Genomic DNA, 21,154 nt, shown 5'->3' with positions numbered 1-21,154 from the left:
TAAGATGAAATTAGTTTAACTTTTACACTTCAATTTAAAATAAAACCTGAATTAGTTAGCAGACAATGCAGTTTACATCGATCTTTTCCTCATGATGATCAGATGCCTAGTGAAGTCTTTATTAGGCATCACTAATGTTAGCTAGCTTCAGGTGGTATAATTCACATATATTACTTATTCAAGGAACTGGTTGCAAAACAGCGTCCCTGAGGGGAACGGTTCCAGCCTGGCTTATTCCTTTTTCATAATACTAGCTTCTGTTTCTATGGCAACTGCACATCCTGGTTTGCTGTTTGCATAAGATGTCTTTAGATTTATTGAAATAGATTCAAATAGTTAAAACTAATAGTAGCATTCTGCTGTGAGTATAATATCATATAGACATTTTCACAGTAGAGTTAATAAATCAAACCTTATTATGGGAAACTATGCTGCTATAAAGTGCCAGTTACAAGTAGGGATTATGTTCTTGAATTTCTGTCCATTTCTCAAATACTAACCCTGGAAGTCAGAGGCGGAAACGGTTATTTAAAAATCATTTCAATAAAATACACCAATAGAAAAGTGGGCAAAGTATAAAAACAATTGTGTGCATGTGTGTGTGTATACACATACACACAATACATATATAGCTAATAAACATAGAATGTATGCATAAATATTGTATATATCTATAAATAATATATATTATATATAAAATATTATACATGGCTAATAAACATCAAAATATATTCAACCTCACCGGTAATCAAGATATGCAATTTAAAACAATAAAATATCAATATTTACCTCTTTGATTAGCCAAAATAAAAAGGAATAATAAAACACGGAGGTGGAAGAGTTGTGGGGAAATAGGCACGTGATGGGACTGTTGATGGGAATATACATTCGTGCTGGTCTCTGAAGGGCACATTGACAAGATGCATCAAAACCTTAAAAATATGCAAGCCACTTGACCCAGACATTACACTTCTAGGAACTCATAAAGAGATAATCTAACAATAGTATTTATTATGCTATTGATTATGATAGAAAAAAAGAAAGCAAATATGGAAATAAGCAAAATGCCTGCTTAGGGAAGAGAGTTATGCTCCACCTGCTTTTGCTCACCAGTGTTTCCCTAGTTCCTAATACAAGGTCTAGATGCTCAATATCGTTGTTGAGTGAATGAAGATAATGGCATAATTAAGATGTTCATGGTATAGTTAATTACCTGGAAAAATGTCCATAGTATATTAAGTGAAAAAAAAAATGACAGAGAGAATATAAAATGTGACGACTTTAAAAAAATCATCACCGTATCTGTACATGTGTTGATAAACTTTGAAATAATACACACCATAATGACTGAATGAAAACAGTGATTCAGAAGAAATGAACTGTGAATGTGAAATAGTTTTAGAAATATCTTAACTAATGTGTTTTGTGCATATTTTCCTTCTATGTATACACAGAGAATGACATATAATAAAAATTGATGCCTGAACACCTCTAAAGAAGTTCTTCCAATAAATATAAAATGAAAATTCTACACAAGAAAACGTTAGATCATAGTTCAATGGCAGTTTTGTTTTGTTTTGTTTTTTCCTTAGAGGTGTATAAAAAATGGTGTGTCTAACAACTGATATTGTTGCAGGTGGGATGAAATATTGTACCTCTAGATTGAACTATTGCAGTGATATTTTAACTGGTCTCTGTATCTCTTTTCATTTCATTCATCTGTTCACAGCAGATTTACCTTTGAAAGCATCAATCTAATGATTGTATTTGCCTTTTCAGAAAATGTCAGTTCTCCTTTGAGTACAAGTTAAGATCTGTTATGTACTGAATGGTTGCAACCCCCAGCCCCCAAATGTATATGGTGAACTCCTAACCCCCAAGGTGATGGTATTTGGAAGTGGAGACTTTGGGAAGTGATGAGATTTAGATGGCATCATGAGGGTAGGACCTCCATGATGGGATTAGTACCCTTATAAAAAGAGGGAGAGACATCGAAGCACTCTGTCTCTCACTCTTTCTTTCCCTCCCTTCTCTCTCTCTGTGCCATGTGAGGACAAAGCATAAAAGGTGGCCATCTGCAAACCAGGAATAAGGCCCTCACCAGGGAATTGAGTTGGTTGGCACCTTGATCTTGAACTTCCGAGCCTCCAGAACTGTGGGAAATAAATTCCTGTTGTTTAGGTCACCAGGTCTGTGGTATTTTGTTGTGGCAGCCTGAGCTGAATAAGACAAGATATGAACTCTTTAACAGGGCACAGAAGGGGCCTCCATGCTGGAGACTTCATGAGTTCCTCAGCCATTTGCCACATACTCAGCACATCCACAATTCTGCACCCGATTCCCTCAACATCCTCTGCCCCTTTCCACCTGTGATCCTTTGTTTATATTCATCTGTCTACCCGGATTGCTCTTCTAGACCTGCAATCTCAGTCTCTGCCTGAAGAAATCCCTTGCTTGTTTCAAAATCACTAACTCCATGAGGCTTCCCAGACTGTCTTATTCATAAAAGAATTGTCCTCTTACTAGGATAACATTATTGGACATTGATTATAGCACTTAATAAAGTCAGCCATGTTTAATTGCTGATTTTGAACACATCTGAGTCTAATCTTGTCTTATTTGGCTTTTTCTTGTCTACCTTTTCACATGCCCAGATACTATGCACAACACCAAACAAGTACATGATAAATGTTTGTTGGGTCAGTGTTTGATTTATTCAACTCTCCTATCAGAATTCCAGAACTAATGTTAAAATATATTTAAATGTATTTAAAAATATAGGTTTCTCCACAAAGCTAAGACAATCTGAGCCTTCACGCTTTATTCCAGCAGGAGAATTTCTGCAGTTGGTTGAATACAGTTTATTAAAAACACAACCACACAGTAATCATAGCACTTACTCTGTACCAGGCACTGAGCTGAATATTTTATAGGCATCATGGCATTTAACTCAATAAGAATTCTATTGTGTGGATACTATTATTCCTTTCCATTTTACTGAGGAAAAAAACCAGGCTTTGGGAGGTCAAGTAGTTTCCTTAAGATCACACAGAGAGAAGAAATAGAGCCAAGTTTCTGACCCAAGTCTGTCTGAATGTAGTTGATACTCTTAACTTCCAAACTATATTGCCTCTTAATACATGTTGTTATTTAACATTTTACCCTGCCTTTGTGAAAGTAAAAACAATAAACAAGTGACTGCCATTTGGAGCTACAAACGAGAGCAGCATAACCTTTACCACATCTGTTTGATTAGATTTGGTACTTCTTGGATTCTGAGTTTCTCTGTAGCATGGAATGCCTTTGCTGCAGTGCTGTCATGTTCTCAGATTAAATACACCATCATAAAAAAGATACATGGACATATTTTCACTTTCTGAAATTATTGCATAAATCAGATTTCCCAGTGATTTCTACTTCCTTAAAATACTTCACGCGAATATTTCACGTAGATAATTCTGAAATTTTCTAGGGACAAATTAAGACTTAAATCTTAGACTTGGATAACAGTGCCTTAAAGATATGTGAAGACTAGAAAAAAGTCCATGTACCATTAAACTAAATCAGATGAAAATTAAACAAGTTAATAACACATTCCACAATCGAGAAGAAAACAAAGGCTGTTTTTGTAAAGGCATAAACAGTGAAGCAGGATGCTGCCCAAAGCTTTGCAAATGACATCACCTGCACGGGAACTTGTCTGCCTGAACATCTGCCCGAGTAGTCAGGGCTCACCCTGTACCCCAGGGGCCACTCTGCTCCTGCTCTTTTTTTCCCCTCAGTGTAGACAGTCTTTACTGGCAGGTGTTGAGTGCAAAAGAGTAACAAATCCAGAGGGATGGGAACGGAGGTGGGGCATGGCTCTCCTCCCCCATGTGAGGATCCCATAACCAGGCCAATGGGGTGGAAGCACTTGACTTGGCCCAGCATCCCCTGGAGGGCAAGCTCCCAGGCAGGAGTTCTCCTCACAACACAGGGGAAGGGAGTAGCACCCCGGCAGGGGCATGGGCTGTGTCCCACCCCAGGCTGCTTGGTTCCTGCCCACCAAACACCTCGATGGTTTGGAGGAGGGGTGTTAGGGGACTGGGCTAAACCAGGCAACTATGCTTCACCAGGTCTTTTTTGTGGTCTTGAAAATTGCTCCCTACAGTGCCCTATTCATTGTATTTCTTGACTTTCTGTCATTTATCATTTCTCTTTTGAGATATATAAATCGGTCGGTCAGAGAAGACTTGATTCATCATTGGTTGTGCCCCAAATGCTTATTCCGCTATGAATTACTGGGTTAGCTCTAAGAGTGAAGGTGTGGAAATAAATATATATATTTCAAGGTTAAATATTTAATACAGGCTGTTTGACTATTCCTGTATAGCTCTCTATATTTTACTTCTACATCATTGGGAGATTTCAATGGCCTCCAAAGACCCCCTTCGTTTAAGTATCTTTAGTTAAAATGTGGTTTATTGACTCGTTGCAACAAAGGCAAGCACACGCCACAGGGCACTGTGTGGCCACTCAGTACGAGGGTGTTAGAACAGGCTTAATGTTATTATCTTTATGAAATCTTATCTAAGTAGCAGGAGGAATGAAGCCAAGCGTAAGCTATAATTAGTAAAGCTGCAGCACTCCTATCAGCCGGGATAGGGGATGTTAGTGATTTTGGTGACAGTGTTTGGACAGTGTTCTTGTCTGTGTCATTGTTCAGACAGCACTTGGAGGTAGTCTTGATTGTGTCCTGATCCATCAAAGTCACAGAGTGTACATGACCGACGTGGCTGTTCTGTGAAATTACGTCCAGCTGGAGAACACCGCAACTTGGCCCTGTCAGGCCAGCGTCTAGTAACACTAAGGCCTAAGTGGTAATGCCAGGCTGGCTTCTGACTGCCAGGGTCTGCTTTGCTCTTTCTCAGAGTCCATAACCAAAGCTTAGAATCACTCAGGTCCGAGTCTGTGTCCCCACGACCCTGGCCTTGAGTAACTTCTCGAGAATGTGCTCAGGGAGTGTTGGTTGGGATTGATTTCTCCTTTCTCTCTGACCCCCGGGTGGCTTTCGGCTGAATAATCAGAAAATCTTTTTTAAAAAAAATCTAATTTTAAATCTACTTGGGAAATAAAAAAAATTAGTAAAATAAGTTTTCTTGGTTCCAAATATACTGCTTTTCAGCTTAGTTGTCTTAATTAGCATAATTTACCAACACTAAAAATAATTTCTAGAACAAAAACCTCTGAATATAGATGCAAAGAGAGCTTTTGTCCTCCTTATTTTAGAAATCAATTCCCCACTATTTCATTATAAAATCTTTAAAAGACCATGATGAAATACTGATACTGATTTATATACTGAACTATTTCCTTATTATTGTCCATTAACCATTTGCAATTCCTACCATGAAGTACAGTACTGGGGGCGGGGTAGGGGAAACATTTCCCCCTTGATTTCAAGCTCAACCTTCTTCTAAGATTAGCCTTGGGCATAACAGATTAAAAAAACCATCTCCAAGGTAACCTTGAGAGAAACAATGATCACAGTTTATCACATGGTTGCCATTCAGAAAAGAACTCTGATGGCAGAGGTCATTCATTCACCAAATCATTAATTACTTAATTTAATGTGTATTTGTTGAATTCCAAATCTGAGCCAAATTTAGTGCTCTGTACTGGAATGCCAGTGGTGAGCAAGGACAAGCACGGCCCCTACTCACATGGAGTTTTCTGTTGAGTAGGTGAGACATGAATCAAACATGCAAATTGTAAACAGAAGTCCTCTGATTTTTAAAAAAATTTATTTTATTGAAGTATAGTTAATTTACAACGTTGTGTTAATTACTGCTGTACAATAAAGTAATTCAATTATACATATATATATTCTTTTCCATTATGGTTTATCACAGGATATTGAATATAGTTCCCTGTGCTACACAGTAAGACCTTGTTGTTTATCCATTCTATATATAATAGTTTGCATCTGCTAATCCCAAACTCCAAATCTATCCTTCCCCCACACCCCACCCCGCTTCTTGGTAACCACAAGTCTGTTCTCTATGTCTGTGAGTCTGTTTCTGTTTCGTAGATAAGTTCATTTGTGTCATATTTTAGATTCCTCATACAAGTGATATCATACGTCATTTGTCTTTCTCTTTCTGATTTACAGAAGTCCTCTGATTGAAGGGAACTGGTTTTCATGAAAGTATGTAACAGCAGGACTTGAATTAGATGGACTTTCAGGAAAGGCATTACTGGGGAAATGATCCCAGAGCTAAGAAAGAGGGGTAAGTGAGACAGTCAGGGGAAGAGGGAGAGGAGGATGGCTATAGAATGTTCCAGACAGAAGAAAGAATAGCGACCAGACTTCTGGGCAGGTATGAGTGGAGCTTGTGTCTTATATTGGGTTCCTTGGAAACAGACTCTGGGATGGAGATTTACGGTCAGCTGTTTATTGGGAGTGCCCTCAGGAATCACACTTGTAAGGAGGTGAGGCAGGCTGTGGAGCTGGGGTGACCCCTCTGAACTGCCTCAGATTGAACCCCTGCACCCCCTGTGGACCTTCATCCCCAAGGTGGAGGGTGGGACCTTAGGCGAGCCTGCAGAGGGCAATTCCCAGCATGAGACGGAGCGGTGGACATTAGCAAGCCACACCCTGGGAGCCGGGGAAGAGTGCCTCAGACCTGGAGGAGGGGCCGGTAGGATGCCACAGCCTTCACTGCTGCTGGCCCCATGAGGCTCTGCTGCTGGACATCAGAAAGCTGGAGGGAGAGTGAGGGGTAGGACAGAAGTCGGAAGGGTGGGCAGGAGCCAGACTACAGAGGGCCTTAGAAGCTGTCTGAGGGATTTCAGACTTTATCTTAAGAGCTAGTGAAGGGAATCAGAAGGACAAGGGATGGACACAGCTTCAGGCCGGTAATGTAAGTCCCCGGCAATGCGATCCCCATAAAGTGCAGTGTAGCTGTCCCGTATGTTTCTGCCTCATTTCAAATTGACTCAGTGGCCTCTACACTCAAGGACATCCATTTCAGCCCTCCCAGTTGTTCTCTTTCAAAATTCCCAACTCAGAAGCAAGGTAGAAATATAAAAGAAAAAAGTGAGATGGGGGTGAAAAAATGAGGAATATTTGTGACTGCGGGCTGAAAGATACTTGTTCCATCTAAAGGTATTCAAATTCAAATGTTTCAAAAAGCTGTGCAAAACATGTTAGATTTTACTGGCTATTTCCCCACTGGCTGTTGAATGTAATATGTAGTATAAGAAGTCCATTTCCTTAATGACACATAAAGCGTGTTACTGTGTGAGGCTGTCATAATTGGTGTCAGTTGACCACGTTTAGTTAGAAAGATTCTGTTTCATATGTAGGTAGCTATATTCTGGATCTCTACAATCCCTAAACCCCTAAACTCACATGAAAAGGACTTTCATAATACAAACCAGAAAAATCAAGTTGGTTTAGTAAAACCACATCACAGGCTTGATAATGAGATATCAAGAATGTACACTTTGTGTGTAGATGTCAGTCAAATCTGGATGCAATTACTATGAATCATTCTTTATGCTCTAATGCTCTAGTTATGTGATCCTTCAGGAACTCCCAAGAAGCGGCAGAAAAGATTCTTACTCGGATCCTTCCCCTGGAAAGATGAATCATGGTAATTCATAAAAACCATGGCGAGCTCTTGCCTGAGAGTTTAATAGCGTTCCCTTTAGTCAGTTGCTGTAAGAATCTAATTTTTAGCCTATTCATTTGTGAAAAAGGTCAGTGTAATTTCCTGATATCTCCTGTGGCCTCCTCCAGACTGAGTTGTCTTCCATATATAACATGATGCTGGGGGTGCCATGCTGCATAAAGGTAATGCTCTGAGGTGTTTTCCCCACTGAGTGATGCTACATAGGCCAGATTCACAGGTACAAAACCACATCTGGATGTCATTCTAGACCTTCATCTCTGTCTCCTCACAATCAATCATTTAATCAATCAGCAAGTCTGGCAAGTTCTACCTCTTAAGTGACTCTCTTCTCCCCATCTCTTCTGCTATCACCATTGACAAATCTACCACCATCACCCCCTGGTTTGACTCCTGTACCACCCTCATGACTAGTTCTCTAGTCTCCTGTACCCCTCCAGTTCAGCTGGGCAGTCTGCAATTGATTCTCCCAGAGTTTATTCCCCCAAATGCAAAGTGATCAGGTACTCCCCTTGATAAAACCCCTTTAGGAGCACGTATCGCCCTATTTAGCCTGTTCATAAACCACTCACCGCTCCTATCTCCCCACACAACTCTGGTTTCCATGTTGCATAGAAGGAGACTCTTCCATTGGTCCTTAGGAAAAGTCTTTCAAATGGTAATATAGCCTGGTTACGATAGGCAGTTTTTCCAGTTGGAAGCTTGTAGGAAGGATTACTCTTCAGAGGAATAGTCATGATTATTTCAAAGTCATAGTTAATATCTCCCCTTTGCATTTTTGAGAATAGAGTGCATCATTTCCCATATGCAAAGGCCTGTTGAAACTGTGTTATAATTCAGCAGACCTTGATATTGTATTGTATTTTATTGATAATTACAAAGATAACTAAAATAAAACGCCTAACCCTGGTGTGACTAGAATCTATTTGTGAGACAGAGACTCCTAAAAAACTAATTACAATTGCAACTAATTCTGTATTTAAAGTATAATGAAATGGTACGGGAAGAAGACAATCCATTCTGACCAGGGTACCAGGAAAGATAGCATTGGATCTGGGTTTTGGAGCAGAAGGAGTATATTCTAGGTGAATAGAATCACAGCAAAGGAGCTCTTCCAGGAATAGAATCTTAGGGGCACTATGCAATCGTTTGGCAGGAGGACAGGATGATGGAGAGTCAGAGTGGGAAATGGGTTTGGGAAGATGAATTAAAGTTAAAGGATGGGGATTTTAAATGCCATGTTAAGGATTATATACTTTACTCCATAGGCAACAGAGAGGTTTTGAAGGTTTTTGAGCAGATGTGACTTATATTTTAGAAATGTTACCCAGCTGTGAAAGGGAATTTCTAGAGGCTACAGACTTGAGGCAAGATGGCAAGAACAGGGAACTAGGGCAGGGGTAACTGGACTCTAAAGAAGAAGACAGGCATGGCAGATACTGAACGTATAATTGATGAGTCTTGGCCATGGGTTGTATATGGCAGTGAGAATAAGAGAGTTGAAAATATCCTGGTGTTTCTTGTGGTTGTGGTATCCAGTCTTCAAGATGACTCCCCATGGTCCATACCTCCTGGCATTCCCGTGTTTGTGTAGTCCCCTATCAGACTGCACCAGGGTTGGTCTCTTTGGCCAATACAATATGGCAGAAGTAATGGTGTGTGACTTTCAGTATTAGGTTATAAAGTCACTGTGACTTCTGTCTTGGTTGCTCGTTCTCAGATATTTGCTCTGAGAAAGCAGCTGACTTCTAGTGAGCAGCCCTATGGATAAAGCCACATGCTGAGGAACTGAGACCTTTTGACGATAGCTGTGTGAGTGAGCTTGGAAGTCATATCTCCAACCCAAAGGAGCCTTCATATGGCTATGGCTCCAGCTCGACCACCAGCTCTGAGAGATCCTGAGCCTGAACCGCGAAGTTAAGCCATTTCCAGAATCGTGACCCTCAGAAACTGTGTTGGAGAATAAGTGTTTGTTGTCTCCAGCTGCTAAGGTGGGGGAATCTGTTACACAGCAATAGATGACTAATAAACTGGGTAACGGGGCAGACCTAATTAGCTAAGATAGAAAATACGAAAAGAGGAACCAATATGCCAAGGAGATGAAACACTTGGTTTTCGATGTGTTTTGGGGTTGTGCCGTCTCTCTAAGTCTCCACTCATCTGGTATTTGGGAACAGATGTAGATTTGGAACCACCCACCTGGTAGAGAGTGGTGGTACTCAAACTTAAACATCCATTGTATCGCCTGGACCTGGAGGGCTTGGTAAACAGATTGCTTAGCCCTGCTTCCAGAGGTTTTGGTTGTAGGTCTGGGGCTAGACCCCACATTTGTTTTTCTAAGAAGTTCCCGGGTGATGCTGATGTTTCTGGTCCAGAGATCGAAGTTCAAGAACCACTGGCATAGAGTGAAAACCCAAAGTGATAGCATTTATTATAACTAACAGTTCTTTCTCTGTAGTACTATATATGCATCATACAGCTAAAATATTTAGCCATTAAAGAATATGAATGTTTAAAATTGTTGACCCAAATTAAGGCTGGGTACTGTTGTAGATAATTAAAAACAATGTACAAGGTGAAAAGTGCATTTCCTTGCTCTATAAGGTACATATATATTCAACACCTCAACTGTGGATTTACAGTGAACTTCTTTTTCTTTATTCCACTATTGAATTTTACTCTTAGTTTTGTATTTATAACCTGCAAGTGAGTTTCAGTTGGACAGTGAGTACATGTGAAAAAAATCCAGAGAGAACTTTCTATAAAATATTCAATTATGGGGCTTCCCTGGTGGCGCAGTGGTTGACGGTCCGCCTGCCGATGTGGGGGACGCGGGTTCGTGCCCCGGTCCGGGAGGATCCCACGTGCCGCAGAGTGGCTGGGCCGGTGAGCCCTGGCCGGTGAGCCTGCACGTCCGGAGCCTGTGCTCCACAGTGGGAGAGGCCACAGCAGTGAGAGGCCCGCGTACCGCAAAAAAAAAAAAAAAAAAAAAAAAAAAAAAATTCAATTATGTGCTATAGGACTTTCATATTTCTTAGATTGCTGGAATAAATCTCTGGAGATTTTGCTTCGGCAACCAGGAAGACTGACTGCATAGACCCCAGATCAAAATTGCATGGTGTAGAGCTCTGCATCTCAGCAGCTAAGGCATGACAACCAATTAGAGGTGAGGCCATTTTCATAATGAATAGCTGCTACTCAGGGATAAAGGGTTGTATTTCTTAACTCTTTTGAAAGTTTACAATGTGTACCAATTAAACATTTGATTCATACAATTAGCTAAACAAGGAGTGCTAATAAATTGATTTGTTTTCTTAATGAATTTTTTTACAAGAAGGCCCTTATGGGTTTTTTTTTTTTTTTTCATGTCAAGGATTTTGGTTTAAATACCTTCTTCCTTGGCCATACAACATAGAAATGAGAGTAGAGTACATAATCTCTGCTGTTCCATTGGAGGAAGCTGATCCCTCTCTGAATTAGGTACACTGGTTTTCTAGTAACTGATCTCTTTCCTTGCCACTTTGAGATAGAATTCCAGCCTGTTTGCCTGGTGACTGTGTTTATCTGGATTTCCTGCCAATGAATTCTGGGTTCTTCATGACTGGATTCCAATGCCAATCACCTGCCTTCCAACACCTTCATCTGTTTCCTCTTCCTTGAGAGCTCATAGATTACACATCCTACCCACGTGTGTTCTCTCCCTTACCTCCTGAACATTTCTTATAGCTGGACCTTCTAGTTTGGGACTTACCTATAAATTCAGGTCCCTATCAACCTGTCCTTTGAATCACCCACTCCAGATATTGGTCTCATGGGCTTCTACCTACCCTTTGCTTGTTCATTTGTGTCTCACTAGACTCCTAGCTTCAACCTTCTCCAGTCTGGTTCATTCCATCACTAGGTAAGCCACAGTATGTCCCTAGGGAAGACAGAAGAAAGAACAAGGGGAAATATGTAGATTACAGAAAACCAAGGTCAACTGCCCCTTGGAATGATGATGTTGCTTCGCCCTGAAAGCTGAAACCTAAAACCATACTGGCATCACCATATTTGTTCTGTCATTTTCATTTGTCTATAAAGAAAAGAACCCACTTCTGGTTACTATCTAAGCTCAGTGACACAATTAAAATATCTCATTTTAGCAGACATTTTCTACTAATCACTTTTACCTTTTCCCAACTACTTCTCCATACAGATAAGCTGGTCAGACTCTCAATCTGAAGTTTTGTGAGCTGACAGAGGGAATGGCTGCCTCGGCCAAGTTCTCCATCAGGATATCCAGAGCATTCTTGGCATAGAACTTAGAGCATAATCATCCCCCAAAGGCAGGACAAGGAAGGCAGCTGTTTCACAGCCACTCATTAGACTAATATATGAATGTAGCCCCCAAAAGGTCCCCAAAACCCAGGACTGGAGGGAAGCAAAACCTAACACTCAGATTCCGATGTATGTTCAGAGGCTTTATGGCTTTTGACACAATGAGCATGTAACGTTACCAGCTGAAACTGTTGTGTGAGACAGCTTTGTTTTATTCAAGTGTGCTACACAAAGAGGTGAGAAGGTTAATTCCAACTCCCAAATTTGGCTAAAAGTCTTGCTAAAATTTCCTTGTTGAAAAAGTTCCCAACTAATTTACACAGTCATCAATAGCAGCCCTGCAGGATTTTGGTCACAGGCAGCATAATTGTCCATATGATGGGGTGGAGGTAAGGGCATGTGTGTGTGTGTGCGTGTGTGTGTGTGTGTGTGTGTGCACACGCTTTATACTTCCCAAGTTGTCCCACAGTACTGGGGTCTTCATGGCCTATGAATGCCAGTTTTATGTAAATCTCTTCTCTTTTTAAAAAATTAAAAAAATTTTAATACAGTTTTGAAAGGTTACTTTCCATTTACAGTTATTACAAAATATTGGCTATATTTCCCATGTTGTACAATGCATCCTTGAGACTCTCTTATAAATCTCTTCTCTTAAAAACTTGCCTTTTAATTAACCTACTTACCCTGCCCCTGCAAATAGCCAACATATCTTTAGTTACTTTTAATTACTTTCTGTGAAGAATACCATGTCTATTTTGGCATGTCTGAGTACAGTCTGAGTGACCAGCTGTCCCAGGTTGTCCAGGACTGAGGGATTTCCTAGCGCATAGGACTCCTTAGGCTAAAATCAGAAGTGTCCTGGGAAAACTGAGACAACTAGTCACCCTAGCCCTGTGATACCGCTTCACGTTGGTGGGTCTTAAAGACAGATCTCAAACTATTCAGACTTTTGCCAGAGAATGTCTATTCAGTGAATCTTTCCTGAGATGCTCTCTGAAGGATCAGCCATCAGGTATTATTTGAAGTAGAGTGGTGCTTTTTTTTTTTTTTTTTGCCGTACGCGGGCCTCTCCCTGCTGTGGCCTCTCCCGTTGCGGAGCACAGGCTCCGGACGCGCAGGCTCAGCGGCCATGGCTCACGGACCCAGCCGCTCCGCGGCACGTGGGATCTTCCCGGACCGGGGCACGAACCCGTGTCCCCTGCATCGGCAGGCGGACTCTCAACCACTGCGCCACCTGGGAAGCCCTAGTGCTTTTTTGTTTTTTCATGTAAAAGCCCTGGTGCTTTTACATGAAATTAATAATGAAAATACAGATGGGAAACTTCTCTCAGTTTTTTTTTTTTTAAATGAAATCAGCTTTCCATTTTTATTGTCTTCCTCAAAAATCTCTATTTTCATATTGACAGAATGGAATATATATAGCTCAGCATAAGCTTAACCACCAATGAAAGAGGGATTGAAAATACAATGGACGTATTTCCTTAGAAAAACTGCAAATATTATTAATTCTGTTTTGACTGTTCACAAATTCTAAGGCAACTTTAAGTGTCTCCCACCTTATAGCTGAAAGTTGGTACCCTTTTACTAATCTTTCCCATTTTCCCCATGCTATAGTCCCTGACAACCATTTTTCTACTCTCTGTTTCTATAAATTTAAGTTTTGTTTTGCTTTTTAGATTCCATATATAAATGGTACCATGCACTATTTGTCTTTGTCTCTCTGGCTCATTTCACTTAGCATAATGCCCTTAATGTCCATCCATGTTGTCACAAACAGGAAGGTTTCCTTCTTTCTCATGGCTGAATATTACACTGTGTATATATATCACATCTTCTTTATCCATTCAGCCATTGACGGATGCTTAGATTATTTCCATATCTTGCCTATTGTGAATAATGGTGCAATGAAAGGGGAAGTACAGATATTTCTTTGATATTCTGTTTTCATTTTTTTTGTGGGGGGGGGATATATACCCAGAAGAGGGAGTGCTGGATTTTATGGTAGTTCTATTTCTAATTTTTTTTTTTTTTTTTGGCTGTACGTGGCTTACAGGATCTTAGTTCCCTGACCAGGGATCGAACCTGGGCCCACGGCAGTGATAGCACCAAGTCCTAACCACTAGACCGCCAGGGAATTCCCATATTTCTAATTTTTTGAGGAACCTCCATATTGTCTTCCGCAGTGGCTGCACCAATTTACATTCCCACCAAAAAAGAGTTCCCTTTTCTCCACATCCTTGCCGACACTTATCTCGTGTCTTTTTGATGATAAGGTCTGAGGATCTAACGTAAAACATGGTGAATATAGTTGACAACTGTGTTGTATAATTGAAATTGTCAAAGAGAGTAGAACTTAAATGTCCTCACCATATATATATATGTATGTGTGTGTGTGTATACATATATAGAAATATGTGAAGTGATGAATATGTTAATTAACTAGATGAAGGGAGTTCTTTCACAATGTATGTGTATATCAAACCACCACAACATACACTTTAAATATTTTACAATTTTATTTGTCCATTGTACCTCAATAATGCTGAACTTTTTAAGAAAAAGATCCCCCAAATGCTAACCTGGAGGGGACCTCTGACTCAGAGCATTTCCTGCTGTTTAGCGAAGTAAGCCTGAACGGAAAAAAACAGTGCCAGTTCCTAGCAGATGCAAAAATATTGATATCATCCTTGAAAGAGCTGGCATCTTCAGAAAATGTCCTCCTTTTATACATATGATTGAGGAGGCTGAGTTTATTTGCATGCCAAAGAATCTATTTTTTAGCACCTGCAAAATTTGTTCACTAACTAATTTATAGATATGTCTCACACTTGCACAGATCAAACCATGGTGTCTCAGTCGTCTTTATGTCACAGGGAAAAAGTAAGGCTTAAAACAGCGCCAGGAACTTCAAACAAACAAATGCATAGAAAAAGAGGTGAGATTTATGGTTATCAGAGGTGGGGATGGGGGAAGAGGGAATCAGATGAAGGTGGTCCAAAGGTACAAACTTCCAGTTACAAGATAAGTACTAGGGATGTAATCTACAACATGACAAACATAATTAACACTACTGTATGCTATATAGAAAAGTTAAGAGAGTAAATCCTGTGTTCTCTTCACAAGAAAAAAATTTTTTCTAATTCTTTAATTTTGTATCTACACCAGATAACAGATGTTCACTAAACTTACTGTGGTAATCATTTCATGATGTATGGAAGTCACATCATTATGTTGTACATCAGTGCTGTGTGTCAATTATATCTCACTAAAACTGGAAGGAAAACAGACCAACAAAACAAAACAAAATGACAACAACCAAAAACCGGTTCTGGTAACTTCACATAGAACGTTTTTATGTTCTTTCTGCCTGGAGTGTTCTTCCCCCACTTTCTCTGGAAACAAACAAATAAACAACAAGAAAAAAACCCAAACACCTATTCATCCTTTTCAGCCTAATGTCACTTTTCTGACTCTTCAAACTAAATTAGGCATCACCCTGCTCCATCCTAGTTCCTAAAACAGTGCTGTTTGCGTGTTAACTTGGGTAATAACGTTCCTGTCTCCATAGGATGTACACCCTCTGAGGGCAGCAATCTCATGGATTTGGGTGATTGCTCTCTCCCCAGGACTTAACACAGTACTCAGCACATGGAGGCACTCATTACATATTTTCTGAATAAATAAAAGAATGAAAAATCAAAATGATCAAAGATATGGGCTCCCAAAGAACAGGCAAGTTTCCACAGAATTTACTATAGATACGTGCCATTACACATTATGATGCTTTCCTGAGAAAATGGTGCTTAACTCAAAAGGCCGTAACATTTAAATTCTAAGAAGGCCACTGTATTGAAAAGCTTTATTTTATTTCTACAGAAATGTCATAAAGTATTTAATGAAAAGCACATTGAAAAATATTTATTGCCTGTGCACTGTATTTTAATGACAGGTTAGGTGATTCCTTGACCTTCTGTGCAATAACACTGAGGGTACAGGTATCCATGAAAAAGACAAGATTAGGCTTTGGTCCTTTCGAAGCACTATTTGGGTGGCCTAGTTGACCACTTAGTGTCATGATAAGGATGCTATTAAAAGCCAAGAGGATCATCCGAATGTTCCTTTGCAGGAGAATCAGTGAATGCAGGTTCATGCCTGACAGGATAAGGGGCAAAGTGTAGCTTTTTTTTTTTTTTTAACTGTTTATTTGACAACAGACTCACGCTGTGTTAACAGAAACTCAGATCCTAGGCAGTACGGTCCTGATGTATTCAACATCAACAAGGTGACAGTTGCTTTTAATTATTTAATTGGATGCACTACTCTTTAAAGTAGAAATTTATAAACTAGAATTCACCCAGAAGAGAGCAACCAGGGTGATGGGGAGGGTTGACAGACTGGAAAAACTAAGGACATGCAATAATTATATTTACACATGGTGCCAAGAGGGCAGAACTGGAATTAAGTGTTCTCCCTATCAGAGCGAAGCATATCTGTGTCATTTTAAGAAGGTACTTTGTAAGTGGCAGAGCTGTCCAGCAATGAAACCAGAGCCTTTACGAAGTAGTGAGTTCCCTACCACAGGAAGTGTCCAAGCAGAGTCTGGATGATCTTCTAAAGAGGCCTTTATAGGAAGGATGCTCCTATTGGGCAAGAATTTAATTTACCTTTAAGATTCTTTTCAATTTTAGAATTATTCTAACATTCTAAAATCTATATGAATGCCAGGTATATAGATTAAAAAATAAAGATGGCTCATGTTAAAAAAAAAAGATTCCACATATAAGCGAAAAATAAATAAAATAAAAATAAAGACGACTCTGACCATCGGCGTCTCAAACCTCTTCCATCTTAAAAAGAAAGCAAATTTTCAGATGCCCCATTTTCTGTTTCCTTCCCATCACAGCTAAATCACTTACAAGAATTGACCACGTTTGCTACTACCACCACAATTTTACCTTTCCACCCGCCACATCTCAAGCTACTGAAATCCAGCTGTGTTTGTAATGTGTCTCATTAAGGTCACCGATCACCTCCTTATTGATAAATGCACTTGAAAATGCTGAGTCATTATAACACTATCTGGGGCATTTACCATTGCTGGCCACTCCCATCTTCATAAAATACCGTTGCCTCTGGGTCTCTGCAACCTACGCTTGTGTGTTTTTTCTCCTCTTTCTTTGGCTCCCCCTCTGTCACCTTTGAGGCTTCCTCTTCCTCTATCTCTACAACTTGGTATTCCTGAGAGTTCTGTCTTGTGTGCCTTCAAATTCTTACTGCACCTGCTCGCCTGGGATCTTGCAATTGTTCCTATATCTTCCATGATCATCTGTGTGTTAATGACTCCTGAGTTTGTATCTCTAACCCAGATAATCTGTAGTCTGAGTTCCCATCCCCATATCCAATTGCCTTGGAATCTCCATCGGGGTGGCCCTCACACATTTTAGCTCTGAACTCATCTCCTTCTCCAGCATCTGCCCCTTGGCTTTCATGCCAGGTTTCGGAAATGACCCCACTACCCACCCAATTACTCAGGTTAGACACCCAGATATCTCTGTTCTATTCTTCTAACCCATATTCACCCAAGTGCCCATTGCCTGTTCATCCCTGTATTGGTCCTCACATCCAGAACACCATCATCTTTTGCCTGGGCTGCTGCGGTAGCCGGATAAAAAAGTATCTCTGGCTCCAACTTTTCCCAACATTAGTTCACACCACAGATGGTGATTTTTCTAAATGTTCTTATGTCCTTCTCTGGCTTAAAAACCTCCAGTGGCCCCCAGTGCTCTCATGGTAAAGCATAAACTCCTTAGAATAACTTACAAGACGCCATTCTCTGGTCTCTGCCTATGCACTCCGTCTCAGCTCGTGCCTCTTTCCCACTGCAGCCTTACAGAACTTCTTTCATACACATTTTGTTCCCTTAGCCTGAACGCTCCCCATCCCTGTCCTTCCCCTAGGCTCCCCCCTCCGCCCCCGCCATTCTGCTGCTACCACTACCATGCTAACTCACCTTTCTGGCTTCACTAAACTTAGAAGTTTCTTCCTCTGGGAAACTTTCTGTGATCTCCACTCCTGCCCCTCCTACACTGAACTTTAGCAGCTCTTCAGCTTCCCAACATGCAAGCTTAGCAAGCGTCATCGTAATACATTTAAAGGGGTTACTTGTGTGTGTTCACCCCCGGGATGTTCCTTGAGTAACGATGGTCACTGTTCCTTCCAAAGGACTTAGCATAGTCCTCGGCACATCGACTATATTCTACGGCTAGCAGAGGCTAAACTTGGCTTTAAGACATGGTGTGGCACAGATAACTTCACCTCACTTCATAGGCTCTCATGTGATACGTGGTATGGTATGTATGTAGGTGTACTAGTAGTGTCTTAGTACATGAGCATACGCATACAAATGTATGTATTTATATATTTACATATATATGTATATGTATACATACACACACACACACAATACATATACATATTGTATTCGTTTCCTGTGGCCTCTATAGCAAATTACCACAAATGGGGTGGCTTAAAAACAGCAGACATCTATTCTCTCACAGTTCTGGAGAACAGAAGTCCAATAACAAGGTGTTAGCAGGGCTGTTCTCCTGCCTGAAACTCTAGATTCTAAATTCTATTCCTTGGCTCTTCCAGCTTCTGGTAGCTGTCAGCTTTCATTGGCTTGTGGCTTCATCACTCTTATCTCTGCCTCTACCTTCATCTCTGCCTCTACCTTCATACCTCCTATACTTGGTCCTCTCCTCTGTGAATGTATTCTCCTCTGTGTGTCTTTTAGGAAAACACTTGCCACTGGATTTCGAGCTCACCTGGGTAATTCGGGATGATCTCTTCATCTCAAGATCCTTAATTACATGTGCAAAGACCCTTTTTTCCAAATAAAGTCACACAGTTCCCAGGGATTAAGACATATCTTTTTGAGAGCCATCACGCCACTGACAACACATATATTATCCTGATGTAACTTAAAGACACAACCTTAATATCTTTTTTTTTTCTCCTGGAAAAATAAAATTCTCTATCTCTTAAATGTCCTGCCCTACCCTGACTCTACAAGTTGTGTGTGTGTGTGTGTGTGTGTGTGTGCTATATACACACATATATATGCTTCTAACAGTTTTAATATATAATGTAAAAGTATGTATATGTGTAAACTTATGTGTGTGAATACACACACACACATATGTATTCTTTATTCTTGTTACTTTCCTTCAGACTAAGCTCCCCAAACACTACTGTTTTAGAGTTATTAAAAAACAACTCTTCTTCAAGATAGAATTTTAAGAAATAAAGCAGGTTGCTGCATAAATTTAGCCCCATTTTAGTATGTGTGCTATTTAATCTACTGAAATATCTGTTCCTTCTCATTTTAAAAGAAGGAAGGACTTAGCTGGTGCCACAATTGATGTTAGAGTGTAGGTATTTCTAACTAAATAGGATTACTTTTACATGTCTGTAGGCATTTTGCATACTTTTTTTCTTCCCAACTTATATTCCCTCCATTCTATAGTTCAAGTTTAGCTAAACATATTTGCATGCAAATCTATTCCTAGACAATGTAGCTAAAAAGAAATGTTCCCAAACAGGTTCTTACATTTGTAAAAATCTTACTTTTCTTTTTGTATGAACTTTTTGTTGTTGTTGTTTGTTTGTTTTATAAATTTATTCATTTATTTATTTTTGGCTGTGTTGGGTCTTCGTTGCGGTGTGTGGGCTTCTCATTGCAGTGGCTTCTCTTGTTGCAGAGCACGGGCTCTAGGCGCATGGGCTTCAGTAGTTGCAGCACACGGGCCCAGTAGTTGTGGCTCACGGGCTTAGTTGCTCCGTGGCATGTGGGATCTTCCCGGACCAGGGCTCGAACCCACGTCCCCTGCACTGGCAGGCGGATTCCCAACCACTGCGCCACCAGGGAAGCCCCTAGTATGAACTTTTGTTTAAAACTACCAAAATGAACATTGAAACTAGACCAAATTTAAATTGGGACACATTTATACACTGCTTTTAAAATTTTACTTATAAACATGCATGTTGATTAAGATGATCACAAGCTTCTACTACATATTATGAAGAGTTGGTATCTCTATATTTAATAACGGTAACCTATAAATATAATGGAAGGCTTATACAGGCTGCAGTTCTTAATTAATTCTTTGTAAGAAACACTAGGAATGATTAAGATATTTCTGAAAGTTAAACATGTTTTAAAATCTCTTTTTGACCAAAAATAAATTTAATCCTCTTTAAAGTTCTGAAGAGAGACTTAAACGGAGATGGGTAAATTAAGGCTATGGTATTTTGTTGCATAGGATTATATCCTCAAATGTTCCTTATCTTTTCCACCTTCTTTTTGATGATTCAAACTGTTGCACACTTTTCCCAGGAAGGATTTATTTTTTTTTTAAAGTTTTTAGTTGTGTAAGTTCTAGTTAAAGCCGCTCAGAAATGCATAAACATTTATTGATAGCTCATATGTATTAGTTATTTTTGCTTCTCTGGTAAATGTCTAGTAACAACACCCTTTAAATGTAATTATTTAAAATTGCTTATTATTCTGGATTGTGAGTTATCACTCAAGAATAGACCTCCTAGGGCTTCCCTGGTGGCGCAGTGGTTGAGAGTCCGCCTGCCGATGCAGGGGACGCGGGTTCGTGCCCCGGTCCGGGAAGATCCCACGTGCCGCGGAGCGGCTGGGCCCGTGAGCCATGGCCGCTGAGCCTGCGCGTCCGGAGCCTGTGCTCCACAGCGGGAGAGGCCACAGCAGTGAGAGGCCCGCGTACCGCAAAGAAAAAAAAAAAAAAAAAAAAAGAATAGACCTCCTATACTTGGTCTAGGAACATGTTGGACTGACTTCTGTTTTGATGTCATGTGGTTTTTCTTTAGCAAATTATTCCATTAAGCATCATGAATTTTTGCAAACGAGATAATGGTAGCCCTGGGGAAGAAGTGGTATACTATAGAAGGAATTCTGTTATTAGAAAAAGAGGTAGCAAGAGGAAAATTATTTGAAGAATGAAAACTGTGAGGGTGTAGAGATTGATTGTGGTAGCAATGACTCCGCTTTAAAGTACTAGAGGAAATTAATTAGGTAATCTTTGGGGTGGGTAGATTTAGTCTTTAAATATAACAATGTGAAAAAAATCTCTAGAAGA

The 21,154-nt window shown here is 40.1% G+C and overlaps 1 protein-coding gene and 1 non-coding gene across 2 annotated transcripts in view; both read right to left on the bottom strand.

The window, feature by feature from the left end:
• SMLR1 (small leucine rich protein 1) overlaps positions 1-18,129 on the bottom strand; it is a 193,897-nt gene extending 175,768 nt beyond the window's left edge. Inside the window, 1 exon segment of the mRNA XM_030853651.1 lies at positions 18,001-18,129. Within this exon segment, the coding sequence (XP_030709511.1) occupies positions 18,001-18,129 (129 nt within the window).
• Positions 14,052-14,124, bottom strand: TRNAD-AUC (transfer RNA aspartic acid (anticodon AUC)). Its single transcript has one exon. It is a non-coding gene; the product is annotated as a tRNA-Asp (tRNA).
• Positions 18,130-21,154: the final 3,025 nt, after the last annotated feature.

Source organism: Globicephala melas, chromosome 14, assembly GCF_963455315.2.
Source record: "Globicephala melas chromosome 14, mGloMel1.2, whole genome shotgun sequence".
In the NCBI taxonomy this organism is placed as follows: Eukaryota; Metazoa; Chordata; class Mammalia; order Artiodactyla; family Delphinidae; genus Globicephala; species Globicephala melas.
Note: the sequence above shows the minus strand (reverse complement) of the source record. Positions and strands in the feature narration are given on the sequence as shown.